Source organism: Pristis pectinata, chromosome 27 (genome assembly GCF_009764475.1).
Source record: "Pristis pectinata isolate sPriPec2 chromosome 27, sPriPec2.1.pri, whole genome shotgun sequence".
NCBI lineage: Eukaryota > Metazoa > Chordata > Chondrichthyes > Rhinopristiformes > Pristidae > Pristis > Pristis pectinata.
Genome location: NC_067431.1, coordinates 16,576,285 through 16,600,141, shown reverse-complemented (window position 1 = coordinate 16,600,141; position 23,857 = coordinate 16,576,285). Strand labels below are relative to the sequence as shown.

The window sequence follows — 23,857 nt, the reverse complement described above, 5'->3', positions numbered from 1 at the left end:
AGAATAACCTTCCAAAAACAACATAAATTGAAAGACTTTTCACGTGTTCTGCAAATAGCATCATTCATTCCACTGAGTTATATATAATGAAATCGTGCAAAGTTATGAAGAATTCTTAAGATAATGAAACAATTACCCAATGGAAAATGAATTAAATTGCAAAATATTCAAAGAATTATATACTACTTTCCATTGAATTAAATCTTTGAATTTGAACAGAGTTATCCATTCACAAAAACAGAATTAAACATACATTATGATAATTATCCAGTCAATTGCTTCTACAGGCAAGCACAGGACTAAACTTACAAAACATGTTTTTTTGGGGATATGCCTTTAAAGTGGTGTCATTGGTATTTGCAAGGGCCAGTCACGTGAACGCCAATCTGTTCCAATGAGACCAGCACAGAGCATAGTTTGTCACTATGTGAACTGCCGAACTCCTAGTTCACTGTGGTCAACAGACTTTGCCAAGTGAAACACAAGACAGCTGTTCCAGCCTGCTAACAGGACTAATAATGCTAGTATTTATAAAATGGAAACAAATGTGTTTGACAATGTTATGACAATTATTGATTGGTCCCCTGCATGTCTACAAATATCCTTTCTGGCATTCAACAAGAGCACACCACCTATCGACTTTCTGTGACTCCATTCAAACAGGGAAAGTCTCATCTTCTAAGGGACCAACCATTTACTCTAATATTCTTCCTTTTTATATACCTGTAAGAGCTCTTACTACATGTTTTTATATTATTTGCTAGCTTACTTTCATAGAACCATAGAACAATACAGCACAATACAGGCCCTTCAGCCCACCATGTTGTGCTGACCTTTAAACCACGCCTAAGACTACCTAACCCCCTTCCTCCCACATATCCCTCTATTTTAAATTCCTCCATATGCTTATCTAACAATCTCTTGAACTTGACCAACGTATCAGCCTCCACCACCACTTACTTTCATATTCTATCTTCTCCCTTTTTGTAATTTTTAAACTATTTTTTGCTGCTTTCTAAAACAATCTCCAATTTTCTGGTTTATACTGACCTTGACAACATTATATGTTTTTTCTTTCAATCTGATACCATCCTTAACTTCATTAGTCAGCCACAGATGATGCATCCTTCTCGTAAAGCTTTACTTTCTCACCAGAATTTACCTTTGCTGAGAACTAAAAAACATCTCCTCAAAATGCGTGCCACTGCTGATATCATCCTGGGTTTTAATCTATTTCCCCAATTTATTTTAGCCAACTCTGTCCTCATTATAATTGCCTTTATTTAAATTTAGAATACAAGTTTATGACCCAAGTTTTGCAGTCTCAAACTGAATTTAAAACTCTACCATGCTATGATCACTCTGTCCCAGAGTATCCAAACTTATAGGATCATTAATTAATTCCATCTCATTTCAGAATTCCTGGTCTAAAATGGCCTAGTCCCTGGTTGGCTCCTCAATATTTTGCTCTAAAAAAAAAATTCCAAATACATCTTTGAGCTTGTCTTCATGGCTACCCTTACCAATTTGATTTGTCCAATCTAGACGACAATTAAAATCACACAGGATTACTGCAGTGCATGCCCCCATTACTTTTAGATTTGTAACCACTCCTATGGTATAGCTATTGTTAGGGAACTTTTATATTACACCTACCAGTGACTTCTTTCCCTTACTGTTTCTCACCTCCACCCAAACCAATTCTACATCCTGAGGTTCTGAGCCAATATCATTCTTCACCACTAGTGATCTCATTCTTTATTAACAGAGCTATCCCATCTCCATTCCCTTGCTACCTATCCCTCTCAGAAGTGTCAGATACCGTTGGATATTCAGATCCAGCCCTGGTTAACGTGTAATCACATCTCCAATAGCTATCAGATCATTACCATTTATTTCTATTTGTGCCATCATCTCACCCGTCTAGTTATGAAAGCTGCATGTATTCAGATAAAAAGCCTTTAACTTTATCTATCAAACTTCTATTTTCTGATAACAACTATTTTCTGGTGTACTCTTATGGTTGTATGATGTTCCCTTCCCATTACACACTTGTTATCATCATCTCCATCTCTGCAAATGCACAAATGTCTTTTCTTTTCCCTTTCTAAGTACTCCTTCACTGGAATCCCTATCTTCCATTTCAAATTAGCTTTTCTCCCTTCTGATACTACCCTTGGGTTCCCATCACCCCTGTCAAGCTGTTTAAATCCTCCCCAACAGCACTCACAACCCACCTCCCACCATTTTGTGAGGATATTAGTCACTTTTCTGCTAAGTTGCAACCTATCTAGCTTGTGGGGAATCACACTCCCCCCCCCCCCCCTCAGAAACAAGCCTAGTTCCTCCAAAATCTAAAACCCTCCCTTCAAACCATCTCTCCAGCCACACACTCACCTGTTTTCTCAACATACTTCTGTACTCACTAGCTGGTGGCACCAGCTGCAATCTGGAGATTTTTTAAATCCACCTGAGAAATGGTTTTAGCATCTGATCTGAATCTCATAATTCAGGAGTGCAAAACTGCAAGCAAGTTATGAACTGGGATTTGAACTCCCTAAAATCTTTCGGACTCAGAGGAGAGAGAGCTACTGCTAAGCCAGTCCCTTTCGTAATCAATCCCTCCCCTCCTATGATTCACAAGAGATCAAGCTCAGAAAGATAAGAGTTTAATATTTGAGCTGTGCCAGATCCAGTGAAGTGGCCCAACCCAGACATGATTTTTTTTCCTCAGATGTAGACAGGGCTCTGGTACATTTCTAATGTTGCTATTCACTCACACTCACTCTATATATTTGATGCACCAGCAAGCATCAACAAAAAACTTTAAATCAAGGCCAATCATTTATCACCAGCAAGCATCAACAGAAAACTTTAAATCAAGGCCAATCATTTATCACCTGCAATCAGTGGTAGAAAACATCATATCTGTGTGGCTCAAACAGTACTAAAGCCCAAAAATAGAACATTATAAAAATCCCTTCATTGGCCTTTCAAAGTTTATAGAGGGTATGAAACTCAAAGGACTTAGACTCAAGAAATGAGCAGCCACATAGCAGCAAAAGCCTTAACATAAAGGAAGCAGAAGTTATGCATATTAGGAGGAAGAAGAGGCATAATGAACCAAGCTGATAATTAATGAACTAAATATACAAACTTAAAGAGGGTGCAGGAACTGAGAGCTGTAGGGGTAAATGACCACCTATCTTTGAAGCCAGCAGTAGAATTTGTGCATGTAGTATCCATGGCATTATTAAAAGAGAAATTGAGTATTAAATGAGGGAAGGTGTTTTAAATGTTTATTTAACACTGGCAAGCCCCTTGTTTCATAAAGGTTTAGCAAAAATTATTTATTTCAATTTACAATTTGGAAGGATGTCCAGGTCTCAAAGGTGCAGAAAGATTGCCCAGCACGATGAGAGACTTCAGATACATAGAACAGTACAGCACAGGAACAGGCCCTTTGGCCAACGATGTTGTGCCAACCTAATTAAACTAGTAATTAAATGCCAAACTAAATTAACCCCTACTGCCTACACAACGTCCATATCCCTCCATTCTCTGCACATCCATGTGCCTATCTAAGAGCCTCTTAAATGCCTCTATTGTACTTACCTCCACTATCACCCTGGTTACGCATTCCAGGCACCCACCACTCTATAAAAAACTTGCCTCGCACATCTCCTTCAAACAAGGATAAATTTAATAGTGATTTTAAAATTAGCAACAATTTTAATGGGTTAACTAAAGGAAAACATCTCCATGGGCAGGCACTTAAGTAGCCAGAAGTTAGACACTTCAGTGAATTTACAAAGAACCATAGGCAAAAGGAGAAAAATAAATAACAAAGGTAAAAGCAACATGCACACATACATTTCACCCAAAAAAACATGCAGAGACGCTTTCTCAAATCCACCCCCACCACCCTGCATACACAGATCCATCCACACACACATTGCCAGGCAAACATATCAGCACATACACAGACAACTCCACGCACATACCCATACATGTGTGCAGGCACATACAACAACTCCCCTTGTCACAAATACAAACCAGCCCAAGCATGCAGAGATCGTCCCACCAAGCTCAGTACATCACAGAAGCCAGCTTCCCCTCCATGGACTCTGTCTACACTTCTTGCTGCCTCGGTAAAGCAGTCAGCATAATTAAAGATCCCACCCACGCCAGACATTCTCTCTTCTCCCCCCTCCCAAGGGACAGAAGACACAATAGCCTGAAAGCACATACCACCAGGCTCAAGGACAGCTTCTATCCTGCTGTTACAAGACCATTGAATGGTTCCCTAGTACGATAAGATGGACTCTCAACCTCACAGTCTACCTCATTGTGACCTTGCACCTTACTGTCTACCTGCACTGCACTTTCTCTGTAACTGCAACACTTTATTCTGTATTTTGTTATTGCTTTACCTTGTACTACCTCAAAGCACTGTTGTAATGAATTGATCTGTATGGATGGCATGCAAGACAAGTTTTTCACTGTACCTTGGTACATGTGACAATAATAAACCAATTTACCACCCACCACACATATACGTATACATAGGTGTCTTTTAACATATCTAAGTAGACATGCCCATATTCCCCCACACTCCACCAACATACACTTGTAACCAAAATGTACTCATCCCCACGTACACACTACACACACACAGGCACACCTAACATATTCCTGCAAACTCCATCTACTGGTGTGAACACCCACACAAACCCCTACTAATCGTACATCCCCACACCCCTTCCCATGCACACCCACCCACACTGAAAGCAATGAAATTCCATCACTAATTTGAAATGTTACATTAGACCTGATTCCATACAGGTTATAATAATACAAGGTTTGAAAACAAAACTGTAGATTTTCTACTTACAGCTTTGTTCTGTCTCTCTGCAATCATGGTTGTAATCTGCCTGGAGAAACTGAAATAAACAGTTGTGGAGAGATTCTCCATTGAGCTGGAATTAAGATCAGGATTTGATCTGCCCAAGGCCCTGCTCCCCTCCCACCATCTCCTCTCACACCGTCTTTCAGTCACTGAGCGGTTCACCCGTTCCCTCTCCTGTAACTTGATCCAGACTGAAAAAACCAAACGCTGCTAAAACTGCAGCTCTGCGTTGGCAAGTGGTCACCAGACACCGGTGTCAAGTGACCCATTAAAGAAATGAAAACCTGGTCTCTTACACTCTGGAACAGAATTTGTGGAGATCATGAACCCCACTATCACCCAGAAAATCAGCTGAGACGAGGGCTCATAAACAAGTTGTGATAAATAACAGTCTCTCAATTAAAATCCTATCCTCTGTAGCTCTGCTTACAGCCTGGTCAAAACAAATCTCCATGGCCTGTACAATTAAATTGAATTCACAGCCCAAGGTGATCCCAGACCAAATTCAACTCTACGCCACATCTGTCAGAGAGACACGAGAGACTGCAGATGCTGGAATCTGGAGTAACAAACAATCTGCTGGAGAAACTCAGCAGGTCGAGCAGCATCTGTGGGAGGAATGAATTGTCGATGTTTCGGGTCCAAACCCTGCATCAGGATATTGTAACGTAGGGTGGGGGTTATTATAAATTGCCTACAACTGGAGTAGGTTTGAAAATGATTCCTATTTCTAATCATACAAAAAAAAATTAAGTGTACAGGCACCTGAGCAGTTTCTATGGTCCCTTGGCTCTGCTCTGCCTTCAATAAATTCAAGGCTCAACTTTAACAGCCTCTCACACCTCAGTCCCATAACTCATTACTACCTGGTCATTTATCACATTGATGTTTCCTATGTGCAAAGGGCTATCACACTTCCTACAACAATGATTATATTTCAAAAGTATTCCAATGTCACCATCATGCTCTGGGCTATTCTGAGGTTGTGGGAGCCGTTTAATTGTAAGCTCTTTCTTTTTTTAGCTGGTGGCATCTTCTGGATTATAACAGAAAGGTGGTTGCAGCAACAATCTACTTGTTCAAATGTACGTCATTGTATCTGGGAGTTTGAACAGTCTGAGATACAAGGGACATCACAGACAATTCATTAACCCCAGCAAAAATCAAAGCAAGAAGGCGGCCAAAAGTATTCCTGACAAATTTTGGGAGAAAACAAGAATTCCTGACTTTTACATGAACTGGATGATATCACTAAATAAACAGCAGAATGTTGACCTCTGATATCAGTAGACCAGTTACAGGAACAAGGTCATCAGCTCTTGCTCATCACCACATATAACCTTATGAGTCGCACAAGAAGTGGGACAAGAGGCAATGGCCGAGAAATATTCCAACACCTGAGCCTGTTGACTAGATTCTAACCAGAAATTCATTCCTGGGAACCTTTTATTCTAAATGCATATATAACCCCAAAATATTTAATTAGATTCCAGCTCTGGGGTATCTATTATTTACATTTTAACCCTTCAAAGACCTTGCTCAGTTTTCAGTCAATAACTCTGTCTCTGTTAATAATCATAGAAAATTGATAACACAGGAACAGGTCATTCAGCTCTTCAAATCTGTGTTGGTTGGAAAAAAAGGTTATCCAGCCTAACCCCACCTTCCAGAACCAGCCATAGCCCTACAAGTCACAGATCTTCAAGTACATATTCAAGAAATTTTTAAAAAATGTAATGACAATTTCTGCCTCTTCTATCCTTCAGGCAGTGAATTCCAAACACATACCACCTTTTCAGATCTTTGGAGATGGAATAAGCGTTACTTCACTTGGTTCCTTCACTCAGAACATTCCACACAGATCCCGTCCAAGGCTGAGGTGATAAAGGATAAAGCATCTTTCAGGTGCACTGGATCAGCTCACCACCCTTGACTCCAGAACTGAGTTGTAGGCAACTAAAGCAATGGGAGGAAATCTATTCCTGCCAGTCAGCTACAGGAATCATACATGAAAATCATACATGTTGGGTAGTCTTAACACTGGACAAAACTGCATGGATTCTGCAAGGTCAGTCAGGAGTCACAGGAAAGCTGTAGTGAAAAGTGGAATATCAAGCATAGCGATCTGGAGTTCAGGCTGTGGGCTATAGGAAATTTTCACTGTTTAAAGCACTCAAACCAGAGCAAAAAAAAACAAGCTGCTGGAGGAACTCAGCGGGTCAGGCAGCATCTGTGGAGGGAAATGGACAATCAATGTTTTTGGTTGAGACCCTTCATCTGGGCTGAACAAGTAGAGGGGAGATAGCCAGTATAAAGGGGTGAGGAGGAGGGGTGGGGCAAGATCTGGCAAGCGATAGGTGGATCCAGGTGAGGAGGGGCTGATTGGCAGATGGAGTCAGGTGGGGTAGGGGAGGGTGGAGACAGCGACAGAGGCTGGGAGGTGATAGGTGGAGGCAACAAAGGGCTGTAGATGGTGAAATTTGATAAGAGAGGAAGACAGAGCATGGAAGCAGATAAGGGAGGGATGGAGGGCGGATGTGAAGAGTGGGGACCCAGTGGGAAGAGTGTGTGGGTGATGGGCAGATGGAGTAGGTGGAAAAGAAACTGGGCGATGGGGTGCAGTGGCTTGGAAAGAACGTATGAATACTGAATTCTCCAAGGTCAGCTAACCCACTCCCCCTCAGTCCCTTTCTCTCTCCTTCTGATCTACCCTGGCCCATCACCCCTCCCCCCACTGTTCCCATCTGCCCACCATACATCCCTTATTTGGTTCCAGTTTAGTGTTATTATTCCATAATCTGCAGCTCTTTGTTGCCTCCACCTATCACCTCCCAGCCTCTGTCATTATCTCCACCCTTCCCTCCAGCGCCTGACTCCATCTGCCGATCAGTCCCTCCTTACCTGGATCCAACTATCGCTTGCCAGATCTTGCCCCACCCTCCCCTCCCTATACCAGCTATCTCCCCTCTACCCTTTCAGTCCAGATGAAGGGTCTCAACCCACAACATTGATTATCCATTTCCCTCCACAGATGCTGCCTGACCCACTGAGTTCCTCTAGCAGCTCATTTTTTGTTCCATTTTCCAGCACCTGCAGTCTCTTGTGTCTCCAAACTCAAGCCAGATCTGAACTCACATCCAATAAATTATGTCCCATATCTTCAATTTGATGGGAATCAAAATTCCCCAGAGGTCACAATTGTAAAACTGCTCAGTAACTCCCTAAAGGGCTTATTTACTCCCAACAGAGAAAGCAGATTCAGATTGTTGCAGGCAGCACTCCCGTGAATCAGCACATCCTGGCGTAAAAACCTTGCCAGAATATAAAATATTGCCTCATGCCATATTACCTCATTCCTGCCTTGCCCCATTTTTAAACTCTAAATTGTGTGATTATCTTAAAATGTGATTTACTTTCCTTTCTCACCAACCGTGGAAACAATTTCTCATTATAGCCCACACTGTAACCGTGGAGACTTGCATCAAACTATCTGTCAACCTCCTCCAACATTCAGCACAAACAAGCTTCATTTTGGAATCTCCCTTTATTTTTCATTTTAAACTCTGGCAGATGATCCAGTGAATTCACACTTTGTTCAAAAAAAATCTACACATAGTGCTCCACCTGCAGGGTAAGGTCTAAAAAAACATTTAATGTTACAATTCCAGATCATCTCCTACCAAACTTGCATGATGTATGGAGGACATTTTTAGCTCTATGACATCTGGTTAAGCAAAGTCTGTTATTGTACAACACTAGAACACAGTACAGATCTGACAAGTTATAACATTGGGGTACAATACAACTGGGTACAGGGCTATTACAGTGTTACACTGAAGTACAGGTCCCCTGTCTGGTACAAACTTGTCCTTGTGTAGCATTGGGGCATTATGGATGCAGATTTGTCACTACAGGTTCTGAGTAGCTGTTTGAAGAAGGTACAGTACAAGTGGGTGGAGGTCTTTCACTAATACCTTGGCATGTAGGTCTATCGCTGTGCAACAATGGGGTAAAGTCCTGGTTGTTATAGGATTATCGGACCAGTCACTCTATAAAATCAGAAAATACTGCAAATACTCAGATCAAGTTATATCTGTGGTAAGGGAAACAGTTTACATTTCAGGTCAATGACCTTTCCTCAGTTAACATTCTGTCTGCATGTATGATGTGCTGAATATTTAGTGCTTTCAGTTTTTATTTTACATGTCCAGCTTTTGCAGTATTTCACTTGTCAGTGAATCATATTGAAGTGAAAATAAATGGATAGCTTTCAGTAAGCGAACACATATTCAATGGGTCATTTGAATGAGCTGCAAGGTTCAATGATGATGTTTCGGGAGAGGAGCTAGGTTTCTCAGATCATCATAACATTATTTTTATCATGGATTCAGAAAAGGGCAGGATGGCAGATTCAGCGAACACAGAAGGCACCTGCTATTGGGGTTCCATTCCAAGAAGTATCACAGCACCCAAAAGGCAGCAAATAGAAACTTCCAGACCCTTCCAACTGCAGCGAATTAATGTCATAGTCGCACATCAAAGTCATACAATTCACTTCGGTGCCAGTAAATTGGAAAGGTAAACACCAATCTGTCAGTCCACCCAAAAGGCATTGTCCTGTATCACTTTATGGAAAGAGCAGTCATAGATGGCAGATTTGGTCAGTCTCTGTTAGAATGCCTCTCATAATTAAATATCCTGATCTTACATAGACACAAAAAATTCTGCAGATGCTGGAATCTGGAGCAATACACAAGAAGTGCTGGAGGAACTCAGCAGGTCAGGCAGCATCTATGGCAGGAAATAAACAGTTGACGTTTTGGGCTGAGACCCTTCAACAGGACTGGAAAGGAAGAGGGCAGAAGCCAGGCGAGTCCAGGTGCCAGGTGGAAGAAGCCCTTTGCCTCTTCTATCTATCACCTCTCAGCTTATTACATCTTCTCCCCCACCCACCTACCTTCCCCCCCTCACCTGAACTCACCTATCACCTGCCTGTGTGTGCTCCTCCCCCTCCCCCCACCTTCTTTATTCTGGCTTCTGCCCTCTTCCTTTCCTGTCCTGATGAAGGGTTTCGGCCCAAAACGTTGACTGTTTATTTCCCTCCATGGATGCTGCCTGACCTGCTGAGTTCCTCCAGCAGTTTTTGTGTACTGATCTTACATAGTCTGGTTTATGCAAGAAGAACTACCACTTGGGTGAGATGCTTACAGCAGCTAAGGCAGGGGAATGTGTACAAACAAAAACATTAAGTTGACTGAGTAACTACCCCTGGGACTGACGACTTTCTACCATCCTGTTTCTTCTTGAAACAACTCTAACTCTGGGCACCTCCTGATCCTCATTGTGTGCCCAACCCTGCACAAACTCCTGTTCCTTGGGATGGGAATCAGGGGACATGGGGATCAGTACAGGAAAGTGGCACGATGATAAACGATCAGTTATGATTTTACTGGATGGTAGAGTAGATTTGGAGAAGCCCAATAACGAACCCCGCTCCTATTTCATACCTCCTTCCCCCCCCCCCCCCCCACTTTAGACCCAACCGTGGACACACAGCGTGGCGACCACCTCATACCCATGGCTGGACACGGACACAGACACAAGTTCCCCTCCTGTACCCAACACTGGACACGCTCCCCTTATACCAACACGGGGCAACACACCCTGTTCCTAACTTCGCCCCTTGTAGCCACCCTCGGGCACACCCCCTGTTCCCAGCCCTGAGTGCATCCCCCCCGGCCCATCTGTGTCAGGCTCGGGCTGCGTCTCTGTCACTGGCCCGGGCTCTGTGTGTACCCGGGCCCGAGTTCAGTGCACCTGCAACTACACCTGGGCCCAGACCCGCCTGCCTGTACCTGGACCGGGTCCACCTCTCGCCGTCGCCGCGCCGGCCGCTATCATGTTCCCATTTCTGCTCACTGTCACCAAATAACTGGTTAATTCCACCGTGACTCGCCTGCGGCCCGCCCTCGGAAAGCCGGTTGGCCAAAGGTGATGCCAATCAACCAGCCGGCCGCCACCATTGGCTTCGCGGTCCCGTCTCCGGGCAACACCCACAACTTGGCGGCAAAAGAGAGCCGCTTCGAATATGAGCCGGTCCTCCGCGGACACCGCCACCCGCTGGAAGCAGCGCGACACCGTGGCATTGCATCCGCGCAGGCAATCGCAGGAATGTGCCCGCATAATGAACAACTAATGAACATTAATCTTAATGGATTGGCTAGTAAATGCAGCACGTGTAATGCTAAGTTGTACCACACTTTGGAATCATAAATGTCTTTAACTGAGAAAAACCGTTGCATTTTACAGGGGTAAAGCAAATTGGACAGATTTTAGGATTGATAACTGCCCTGTGTTCAGTTAGCTAATCTCAGTCGTAATTAAGTTCTTTGCTGTTGCATTTTTATTTAGGATATTACCATATTGAGATGCCGCTGAGCGAAAACGAGGAACACCACAGCCCCCAATATAAGTAATTCAATTTAGCCGGCATGGCCCCGATAACGCTGCATTGGTAATTTCTGGATATCGCCAATTCGCAACTGCTGGGTTCAGAAAAACCGTTTGTTCCTGGCAATACGTGCGACCTCTGTTCGAAGGTACAACCAGTTGAAAGTAAAAAACTGCTATATTTTCCATGATCATTCAATGATTCAGTCCCTGCATTAAACAGTGAAGGAACTGAGACTGAATTATTAATGAGCAATTGAGAAAAAAATTTGCAAGTAATGGCCGTGAAGGGAATCTCTCCGCTAAGTTCTGAGCAATGAGACTGAACTTGCACACCACATCCATTACAGATACATTTCACGCCAGGACAACAACACAACCTGGATTTACACATGAACATTAAACAAAAAAAGCTGCAGATGCTGGAAATATGAAATGAAAACAGAAAATGCTGGAAACGCTCAGCAGGTCAGGCAGCATCTGTGGGAACAAAAACAGTTAACGTTTCAAATTGAAAATCCTTTGTCAGATCAGGGAAAGAGAGAAAAACAAAGTAGTTTTAAGTTGCAGTGAAAATGAGTGGGGGGGGGGGGAGCAGCAGGATGGATGGATGGGACAAAGGGAATATCACCGATAGGGTAAGGTCAGCAGGGTTGAATTGGAGAGGTCCTCTGGTCCATTGGGTTAATGGGGACAGTTAGAGGCTGATAATCAAATCTCAAGTCGAGTTTATGGTCATGTGCACAAATACAGTGAGGTATGGTACAATGAAAAATGTGCTTGCAGCAGCATCACAGGCACATAGGTGCAGACAATACACAAAACATAAATTATACATACATTATACAAGACAGTGAGGAAGAAAGTTTACACAAAGAAGTGTAATGTGTTGCAAATAGTAGGGCTTTGGGAAATGCCTAGAAGATCACGCTGTAATAACTGAACCAATATCACAGTATAACTTGCCGGTTCCGATACAAACAGAAAAAGCGTATCACCTTAAGTTGCTGAATTTCATATTGAGTCCAGAAGGCTGCATTATGGCCAGATGGAAGATGAGGTGCTGTTCGTCAAGCTTGTGTGGGGCATTGTTACAAGAGTGCAGGAGGCCGAAGACAGATAGGTCATAGTGGGAGTGAAATGGAGAATTAAAGTGGTAGGTAACAGGAAGCTTAGGGTCGTTCCTGTGGACTGAATACAGGTGCTCTGTAAAGCGGTCATCCAATCTGTATTTGCTTCTCCATTGCAGAAGAGACCACCTTGTGAACACCGAATCCAGTACGCTAGATTGGAAGAAGTGCAAGTGGATCACGGCTCTAACTGAAAGGACTGTTTGTGTCCCTGGAATGTGGGAAAGGAAGAGGTGAAAGGATAGATGTTGCATCTCCTGTGTTGTAAGATGCAGTGTGGTTGATGGGGATGGAAGAGCAGAGCACAACTCATGTGGAGAGGCCACCTGTGCACGTGTTGACACACCACCAGGATCCTATGGTCTCTCTCCTTACCTTATTTTGGAAATGATAAAAGCTGCTGCCTCACTCTCCCTAGCTCTCCCCAACCTGAAGCTTTCTCTATGGTAACAAGCTCAATGGCCAGCAACCATCATTGAGCTGGTTACCATAGAGGGCAAGGTTTCATGCCAGGTTCCCAGCAAAGCAGTGCTGTCAGTAACAAGTTTCTATATATAATTCTATAATGACACCTTTTAATGTTGATTCAGTTAATGTTGTCATCCTGAGCATTAAGTGAGGCTCCAGTGTACAGCAAGTAAGGAGGCAAACACTATGCTATGCCTTATTGCAATAAGATTTGATTAAAAGTTATGACATCTTACTGGAGTTATTTAGGGTTCTGAAGGGAAAGTACCTGGAATATTATGTACAGGTCTCAGCTCACAACCTAAGAAAGGATATGCTTGCGGTGGAAGACGTGCAGCAGATTGATTCCAGACTTGTGGGTTTTGTACTATGAGGAAAGATTAAGGAGACTGGATACATATGCTTTTGAGTTTAGAGCAAGGAGAAGAGATTTAATTGAAACATAGAAAATTCTCAAGGGCTTGACAGTGTAGTGGATGTTAATATTTCCCCTGGCTGGGATATGTAGATATGTCTTAAGATAAATGGTCAGCCATTCAGGACTGACTTGAGAAAAAAAAATCTTTGTACAAAGGAAGTGAATGTTTGGATTTCTCTACCCATACAGGCTGTGGAATTGCTAAGTACATCCAATAGATTCTTGGATATCAAGGGAAAGGGGGGTAGTGCAGGAAAGTGGCGCAGGGGTGATAGATGATCCATGATCTAACAGAATGGAAGAGCAGACACAAGGGGCTGAATTAAATCCTCTTGATTCGGTGTCTTCTGGTCTTATGTTTTTATGTACATTGAACAAAGTAGGACACCCCAAGGCACTTCACTGAAAGTTTCATCAAACAAAATTCGCCACCAGGCCATTTGAGAGGTGGTGTGCATTCATGCTGGTCTCCAGAGTGAAGCCTGCCATTCTGCACACTCATCCTGTCTCTTCTCCTCATCACTTGTGCTTGCGTCACTGAGAATTTTTCAGTATTGGATATGCACACATGGTGATGTCATTCACTGTGAAGTACTTGTTTAGAGTGTTATAGAGTCATGGAGGGGTGGAAGCAGACCTTCAGTCAACAGAGGCTGCACCAGCCCTCAAGTACCCATTTAACACTAAGCCTATCCCAACCTATTTTATCCTTCCCATATTCTATCAACTCCTCCCCAAATTCTACCACTCATCTGCACACTAGGGGCAATTTAGAGTGGCCAATTAATCTGCCAATGCATAAATTTTTGGGATGTGGGAGGAAACCTGACCTCTCCCCCCCCCCCCCCCCCCCCCCCCCAGAGGAAACCCATACAGTCACAGAGAGAATGTGTGAATGCTACACAGGCATCACCCGAAGTCAGGATTGAACCTGGGTCACTGGGGCCGTGAAGCTGCAGCTCTACCAGCTGGGCCAATACGCCACCCAGTGTTGTCAGGAAAAACTAATTCATGTCATTCTGTAGTGCACTAGTGATTGAGCATTCCTACCTCTGGAAACCTGACATATTTACTTACCTGCTCTCCTTGGATGATCCCAAACCCTTCACAAGGTAACAACTCCACACCTGGCAAGCACATGACCTTCAACGAACATTACCCCGACCCACCAACCTCCCAACCTGCACACCCTGATTCCATGGGCCCAGACCCCAGTTACCTAATTTGACCCCCAACTGCTGCTCTTGGGACTTGCTCAGTGACCCCCCCACCCTTTACAATTTCCCCCTCCACTCCTCCACTCACTGTTACTAAATTCCTTTTCATCCTCCCATGTTGTAGACTTAAAATATTTGTTTTGTCACCTTCACCAAGATCTGTGTTAGGTGCCACAATAACATCCTGAATGCCTTGCAATGCCCTCTGCGGTTAGTTGTTCAGTTTATTTTGCACGGTCATGGAATTCAATCTTGCTCAATTTTAGTAACTACTTCCTTTACCTCTCGTTCATGTTTTCCTTACATTTCTGTGTTTGAAAAGAAGTAGGAAACAACATATTACCATCACTGTTAGATAAATGGTCAAGAAGCTTTGGGCAAGTAACTAAATCTTGTTTATTGATCAATACAGAATCTTCACTGGGGTTGGTTCTAGGATATTATTGGAGGAGACATTCTGTACAGTCTCTTGAGGTATAAGCGGCTGAAGAATTGGTTGCTACTGGTAGAGAAGAGGGATTTGGAGGAACCAAAGACCAATATTAAAGATGCACAGAAGGATCACAAAGAACTTGTAGTGTTGTTGGAGAGAAGGAATTTAGAGACATTGGGAGGGGCAGAGCCTGTGGAAGGATTTGAATGAAGATGGGAATCTTAAAATCTATGCATTAGTGAAATAGGTTTAAGGCTCGATGGGCAATGGGGGAAATGTATGGTCCTAGTACATGCTTAAATTAGGTGATGGAGTTGGAAGCTCAGCATTGGTTGAAATATGAGGCAAAGGTTGCACACGATCCAGTGCTGCCTCACACAGGGGATGGGGTTGGTGGCAAAGGAATGGAACTTCCAATAGAGGTAAAGATAACTCCTTTGGAATTCCTGATACTTAATTGGAGGGAATTGCCCTGCTTCCTGGACTGGATGTTGGACAAGCAGCAGACAGGATCAGAAGCTGTGCAAGTATTGATAGAGGTCGTGCTAAAGTGGAGCTGGGAATCTTCATCACATTAGTAGAAATTTTAACCAACCCACACTCCCTGCACCCCCTCCCACTCCACTCCCCCGAGGGATGGGAGAAGGATAGGTGTGTTAAAATTTTCAGAAATATGAAAGTCTACACCAACGCACCTAACTCCAGGAGGTGACTTGTGGAGGAAGGTGATAATTACAACATACTAATGTTTCTGTGCTTCAAATTTTAAGAAGTATTTCAGATTTAAGATCTTCTTGCTGGGTTTCTTAGGGTTAAGTATCTAAAGAGAAGGAAGAAATACTAACTGCAGTGGATGCACTTCTCCAGAACTGCTGGAAGACCAGAAGGAACTGGAGGCCTTCTCTCCAGATCTTACACAAGGCTGTTTTCCTCCTCAAAAGCTTTCAGCAACTAATCCAACCCACAATAGTAGATTTCCCCACATCTCCATTTCTCCAGCTAGTTCTTCCAAATGTAGGCTAACTCGTCTCTCAGTTGGTATGGCTGTTATTCTGGAAAAGTGTTTTGGCTGCCACATTGTCCATCAATTTCCATCACTAATTCTCTCTTTTTTTACAATTTTCCTCTGTAGTTCTCCTAGAACCCTCACTCACTGTCTATACCTTCATTCAATTCCCCCTTGTGTACTCTTGTGTTCTCTGCCATCCCAAATCCCAAACCCAAACATTCACTACCCATCAACTTTCCTACTTCTCTGCCATTGTTCTGGGCTTGAATGAAACTGGGATAAACCTCTGGTTTCCCTTTTCACCTCTCTTGTTATCTTCTGACGGGTCCATCAAGACACTATTCACTATCTTGCTATGAGCACCAACTTCAGCGGTTGCATCTTTTTATTCACCTTCTGAACTAAATACGATCTAGGAATAATCTTACCAGTTTTCTTCACATCCAACTTATCCCTTCTATGTTGATCCTGTGAACACTTCCAACACTGCTAATTGCCTCCATGGTCCTTAAGCAGGGTCTCGACCCGAAATGTTAACCGTCCCTTTGCCTCCATGGATGTTGCTTGATTTCTGAGTTCTTCCAACAGTTTATCTTTTACAGCCAATTGCTGTTGAAAACAGGGCTGAGGGGAATAGAACCCTTCCTTGCATGAGGCTGGAGAAGTTGAACACAGCACCTAACTATTACCATTTGCCTCTGCAGACATCCCCTCATTTTTTATCTTGCCACGTTTCACCCTTTGATCCATCATTTAAGATACTTGTTCCTTAGCAACCACCTTTGTATATAAAAATATTCTGGCTGAGATAGCTTCACTGCTTTCCTCCCTCAGCCTCTGCACCAGGCAAGTTTTCTTCCTTGATGATTTCAGCATTGATCTCAATTTGCTTGTCCAATGTTCAATTTCGTTCACAGCTCCTCAGTAAATGAGGCAGTCCATACCTGCATATTACAAGACCTGGACAATACTCTGGCATGGTCTTATTAGCGTTGTAACATTCACATGACAAAATTATTTGGCAATGACCATCTCCAAAATGAGAGAGTCTAACCATCTTCTTTTGGCATTCATTTGAATTACTATTGTTGAAGACCACATCGTCAAAAAAACTGGAATTGAACAGGAACAGCCACATGAATACTACAGTTGCAAGACCAGTAAAAAACTGGTCATCCTGGAGAGACAGACTCTCCTCCTGACACCACAAAGCCTTTTCATCATCTACAAAGCACAGGTCAGGACAGCAATGGAATATTCTCCCCTTGCCTGGATGAATGCTGCTCCTGCAACTTTAAGAGGCTAGACAATAACCATGACAAAGCAGTCTGCTTGAGTGGCACCCTATCCACCAGCCACAACATTTACACCCTCCATCGTTAGTGCACAGCGACTGCAGTTTGTACATTTACAAAATACATTGCAGTTACTTGCCTAGACTGATCCAGGAGCATCTCCCAAACTTGCAGCTGCTCCCACTGGATGCACCTGGCCAGCAGGCACATGAGGACACCACAAATTGCAGGTTGTCCTTCAGGTCACACACCATTGTGACTTGGAAAATTATTGCATTATGACTGTGGGGGAATGTGGACCAGAAGAACCGCAGCAGTTTGAGTGAGGGGCTTACCATCACCTTAAAGACCATTAGAGCTGGGTAGTTAGCCAACAGCAATATCCACATCCTGTGAAGGGACAAATAAAACCCAATGACGCTCTCTATCTCCTCTGAGTTCACTGTCCTCTTAACTTCCCTTAATCTCTCCAAGTACAATTCACAGCCCACATTCACAGCCACCCCTTGATTTTGCCAGTTTTCCTGGCCTCATTACTCGCAATATCTCAATCATAGATAAGACTTCCCCAGATCACTGTCTCATTTTGCTCTCCACTCACTTCACCCTTTACCTACCCACAATGGAAGAAGCCCTCTCTCAACAGCTAAACTTCCAGCCCTCCATTCCCGGCAATATTTCTGTAGCTTCTGATCTGCAGAACCACACGTTCACTTTTTATATCCTAACCCCTAACCAAACCATCACTCTCTCCTCTTCTGGTAAAGTTGTTACCTCTGCTTCTTTAAATGCACAGGTCCAGCAATAAAATCTGGAATGAATATACCAGGTAATGTATTTAGGGAAGTGCAGCAAAGCTAGGGAATTCATAATCAGTGGGAGAACACTGAGAGGAATAAAGAAACAGAAGAACCTTGGAATGCGTGTCCATAAAAGCAGCAGTACACATCAGTAAGTGGTTAAGTAGGCATACAAGATTCTTTCTTTTATGAATGGAGACAGAGAACATTAGAGCTCGGAGGTCATGCTGAAACTGTATACACAACATGAAGGCCGTAGCTTGAGGACTGTGCACAGTTCTAATCATCACATCACAAGAAGATGTGACTGCACTTGAAAGAAGACAGAAATCTATGACGATATTTGCAAAGACTGGAAAATTTTAGAAATGAGGAAAGATTGGATAGGCCAGGGTTGTTTACTTTGAAACAGAGAAAGCTAAGCAGGTACTTAATTGAGGAGCCTAAAATTATGAGGCGCCTAGAAAGAGTTAATAGGAAGGTCCTATTCCCCTTAACAGAGGAATCAAAGGCCAGAGGGGCATAGTTTATTTTAAAAAATGGTAGAAGGATCAGAAGTGAGATGAGGAAATATTTTTCACCCGGAAGAAGGTTGGAGGTCTGGAACTCTTGGAAGGCGGTGGAGGCAGAAACCCATATCATGTTTAAAAGTACTTTGATGTGTACTTGAAGAGCCGTGACCTGGTGCTGGAAGTTCCAGTTATACTGAGCGGGTCTTTTCCAATGGGAGTGAACACAAAGGTGTGAATGGTCTCCTTAGAACATAGAACTGTACAGCACAGGAACAGGCCCTTCAGCCCACAATGTTGTGCTGAACCAATTACATTAGTAATAAAATGCCCAACTAAACTAATCCCTTCTGCCTACACAATGTCCATATCCTACCATTTCCCTCACATTCACGTGCCTATCTAAGAGCTTCTTGAACACTCCTACCGTATTTGCCTCCACCACCACCCCAGGCAGCGCATTCCAGGCACCCACCACTCTCTGTGTAAAAAACTTGCCCCACACATTTCCTTTGAACATACCCCCTATCACCTTAAATGCATGCCCTCTGGTATTAGACATTTCAATGCTGGGGAAAAGGTACTGGCTGTCTACTCTATCTATGCGTCTCATAACCTTATAAACACATATCAGATCTCCCCTCAGCCTCCGCCGCTCCAGAGAGAACAACCCAAGTTTGTCCAACCTATCCTCATAGCACATGCTGTCTAATCCAGGCAGCATCTTGGTAAACCTCTTCTGCCCCCTCTCCAAAGCCTCGACATCCTCCCTGTAACAGGGTGACCAGAACTGAATGCAATACTCCAGATGTGGCCTAACTGAAGTTTTATAAAGCTACAGCATAACTCCCTGACTATTGAACTCAATGCCTCGATTAATGAAGGCAAGCATGCATATGCCTCCTTTACCAGTCTATCAACCTGTGTAGCCACTTTCAGGGAGCTATGGACTTGGATCCCAAGATCTCTCTGCTTATCCACACTGTTAAGGGTCTTGCCATTAATAGTGTACTGTCTCTTTACATTTGATCTCCCAAGGTGCAACACTTCACATTTGGCCAGGTTGAACTCCATCTGCCATTTCTCCGCCCATATCTATATCCCGCTGTATCCTTTGCCAGTCTTCTACACTATCCACACCACCACCAATCTTCATATCATCTGCAAACTTACTACCCACCCATGTACATTTTCATCCAGGTCATATATATACATCACAAACAGCAGAGGTCCCAGTACGGATCCCTGAGGAACACCACTAGTCACAGACCTCCAGCTAGAATAAGTCCCATCGACCACTACCCTCTGTCTTCTATGGGCAAGCCAGTTCTGAATCCAAACGACCAATTCGCCATGGATCCCATGCATCTTAGTCTTCTGGATGAGCCTCCCATGTGGGACCTTGTCAAACGCCTTACTAAAATCCATGTAGACAACATCCACAGCTCTGCCTTCATCAGTCACCCTCATCACCTCGTTAAAAAACTCAATCAAGTTAGTAAGGCACGACTTGCCCTGCACAAAGCCATGCTGACTGTCCCTAATTAGGCTATGGTTTTCCAAATGTTCATAAATCCTATCCCTAAGAATCCTCCCCAGTAACTTCCCTACTGCTGACGTGAGGCTCACCAGTCTATAGTTACCAGGATTATCCCTGTTTTCCTTCTTGAATAATGGAACAACATTAGCTACTCGCTAGTCCTCCAGTACTTTGCCTGTGGCTAGAGAGGACACGAAGATATTGGTCAAGGCCCCAGCAATCTCATCTCTTGCCTCTCTCAATAACCTTTTGTATCTTATGAGTCTACTGTATATGATTCTATGCTGGACAACTGATTTAGCTACTCACTGTTGGATCCAGCTAGACTACATAAAGCATTGCTGGGTGCTCCTCTTGTCTGTCAAAACTGTGTACGCTTCTAGGATATTCTTGGAATGCAAATCTAACCCTTGGCTTTTTATTTGCAGTCAGATGCTTAAACCATTCTGTCTGGTTTCCTCTGTCCTCACTTCCAATAGCGGACAAGGAGCCGATGGACTTCCTTGTCATTAAGACTGAGTCTGTCTGATCAGTCGGCCCTTCTGATTTCCTACCTTTCCCTGGCCATACTTCTTCCAAAGCTCCGCCAGGACTTGTACTTGTCCTCTCTCTTCTCATAGTGTCTCCAAGTTCATCTTGTCCATAAAGCCCACTTTCCTCTCCCTTGACCCTATTCCCTCTAAACTGTTGAATTCCTAGTTACCGTTCCGCTTCCACATGGGCTGGTTTTTCTCCTGTCTTTTTGCTTCAAATCTGCTCCCATTGGTCCACTCCCCAAATAACCCACCCATGAATCCTCCAGGCTTGAAACTGCCACCTTATCTCTAGTCTCCCTTAACTCTCCAAATTCTTTCCTTTACAGAGCTTAATATTTAAAGCCCTTCAGTCTGGCTTCCACTGATGCTATAGCTGTAAAAGTAGCTCTCATCAAGCACATGTTACATCCCGTCTGACTATAACAAAGATCAGCTACAAAACCTTGCCCTCAGCAGACAGTCTGCAGCCTTCAACACAACTGACCACACCGTCCTTCCGCAGAGTCACACTTCCATCATCCAACAAAGTGGGACTGGTTTCTCATTGACCTAGTCAGAGCATTACTGACAATGGTCTCTGAATCCTCTTTCAAATGCTTGACTTCCTATTTCTCATTTAAGTGCTACTCTCAGCAACTTTATTAAAAATACACTTGCTTCTAGATATATGCTGATGATACCAAACTCTACAACACCTTTGCTTCTCCTGAGCCTTCTACCATTACTAAATTGCACAGGCTGAACAGAAATGTCTCCAGCTGGATAAAGGGAAGATTGAAAACATTACCTTTGGTCTCTGCCAGAAACTATGTCCCTAGCCACCCTTCTATCTAGCAACTTTCTTAGGCTGAAATAGATTGTTCAAAACTTAGAGTTCCAAGATGAGGTTTGGAATACTGTTTAGGCAACCTTAGTGTCCATAGAACCATAGAACCATAGAACAATACAGCACAATACAGGCCCTTCGGCCCACCATGTTGCGCCGCCCTTCAAACCACACCTATGACTATCTAATCCCTTCCTCCCACATATTAAACTTAAATTCCTCCATATGCTTATCTAACAATCTCTTGAACTTGTCCAATGTATCAGCCTCCACCACCACCCCAGGCAGCGCATTCCATGCACCAACCACTCTCTGGGTGAAAAACCTCCCTCTGACATCACCCTTGAACTTCCCACCCCAATACCTTAAAGCCATGTCCTCTTGTTTTGAGCATTGGCGCCCTGGGAAAGAGGCGCTGGCTGTCCAGGTTACTGACTTGGCTGTCCCAACATGAGTTGTGGTCTACAGGTTTGTGCCATCATTAGGAACGTTTATTTCTTCCTTGGTGACATCCCTGAACTCTGTCATATCCTTAGCTCACCTGCTGCCGAAACCCTCATCTGTGCTTCATTACCTCTCCATTCGAATTTGCAGAGCTCTGTTGGCTGGTCTTCTTCATTGCACCTTCCGTAAACTTAAGATCATCCAAAATTCTGCCATCTTAACTAGTGCAGATCCATTCACCCATCACCTTCTATGCGCTTTTGAGGCACACCTCAATTTCATCATTCTTAGCTGTGTTTCATGAACCCACAATGGTCTCCTCTCTACCTCTATAATTTTCTGAGAGATATTTCCACTGCTCCAGTTCTGGCTCTTGGACATCACCAATCTTTGACTGACCCAGCAATGGCATGGTTTCACCAGCCAAGCTCTCAGATACTTTCCCTATATTTCTCTGCTTCCTTACCCTCCTTTGATTTTTCTCAAAATCTCCCCCCTTTGACCAAGCTACTTTTCACCGGCCCATATCTACTTCTGTGCCTCAGTATGATATTTTGTTTGATAAAACTTCTTGAAACACCTTGAGATATTTTATACTTCAAAAGCACAAATTGTTTTCATAAATATCTGTAATAATCTGTATCACCACTGGATGGCGTCAGGTACTATATATTCCTTCTTCAAGCCTCCCATTCACACCACTTCTCTAAAACTTCCATTTGCTCAATGTCAAATTTTGTTTGATTTTGAAGTTCCTTGGCATATTTTCTGTGTTAGAGCTATATAAAAGCAAATTATCATAACAAATTCTGAATGTTCCTCCATTTTAATATGATGTTTCCACTAAGATTGCATTGTTCTATGACTCTATGACTGAGAGTGAAAACAGAAGATTGGTCATGGTAAAGTGAAGGAAGAGTGGAGGGGTGACCCTGGAAGCCGTCTAAGATAGTTCACAGGAGCTGAGGAGGTGTGAGATTGGGTGGGGAGGGGCATTGAAGGAAAATGCTGGGCAGGTGCCAAAGAACAGAACCAGCACCAGCAATGAGAGGGTGCAGGAAGATGGAGAAAATCAGGAGGTCTTGGAGGAGAGAGGCCAAGTTTTGCATTTTAAATGGATTGATGAAGAGACAAAAGCTTGAGGGAGATGAGCAGCCAATTTGTTGAGTGGTGTGGTGAGTTTAAATCTCTATGCTGGGTACAATAAGCCATTGACATTATAACTTCTGGCCCACTCAGTAATCGTTGATGGGTGGTCAGCTCACCAAACAGCCACACATCCTAGACAATAAGCTGTCATTTTGTATATTGGTTCCATACACTCCTCAATTAGATTCCAGTGCCTACCTCACTTGTGGTATCTGATACCCTCCTCATTCTCCAGTGCCTGTCATTCTGGTCACTCGCTGTTCAAAGCGTCACGAACCACTGGTGAGTCAGGTCACCGGAACAAATGCTTCACATTTTCACCTGGGGCCACAGCTTGGAGTGGGCAGTTGGTCAGATAAGGCCAAGGGTCAAAGGGTAACTGCAATTGTGATGTCCTGAACGGAGTCATGTGTCTGATGATGTCATTGCTTCACAATAGTTTTTCGCCCATAATCACAAAGGCATTCCAACAATGAGACCAATGTCCAACCACTATCAGATAACCCAATGTGAAGAATCCCATTCCTCACTGCGGGGAATTAACAGAGTCCATCTGGATACCAGTCTTTGAATTCCCAGTTTGAGCATAGTGCTCCATGCTCTATTAAATTCTTGGTTACAACATCGATCATTATGCCTCAGGCCATGCGGTGCTCCCCCATTGATGCCCTCCAATGGGGCAGCAATCTCTCAGTAACCCATAAGGAACATCAGCCTGTCCTGT

The 23,857-nt window shown here is 43.5% G+C and overlaps 1 protein-coding gene across 6 annotated transcripts in view; it reads right to left on the bottom strand.

Annotated features, from left to right (window-relative positions):
- LOC127583662 (ubiquitin carboxyl-terminal hydrolase 2-like) overlaps window positions 1-10,859 on the bottom strand; it is a 118,820-nt gene extending 107,961 nt beyond the window's left edge. For 2 of the 6 annotated variants that reach the window (XM_052039876.1, XM_052039875.1), the window contains exons 1-2: window positions 4,895-5,081; window positions 3,616-3,684 (exon numbers count right to left, since the gene is read on the bottom strand). Coding sequence is in view for 2 of the 6 variants with exons in the window: in XM_052039875.1 (XP_051895835.1) it covers window positions 3,616-3,640 (25 nt within the window). In the remaining 4 variants the exon portion in view is untranslated. Of the gene's footprint in view, window positions 1-3,615; window positions 3,685-4,894; window positions 5,082-10,764 lie in introns of those variants that run through there. The other 4 variants (XM_052039878.1, XM_052039879.1, XM_052039877.1 and 1 more) reach the window with 3 other exon arrangements.
- Window positions 10,860-23,857: the final 12,998 nt, after the last annotated feature.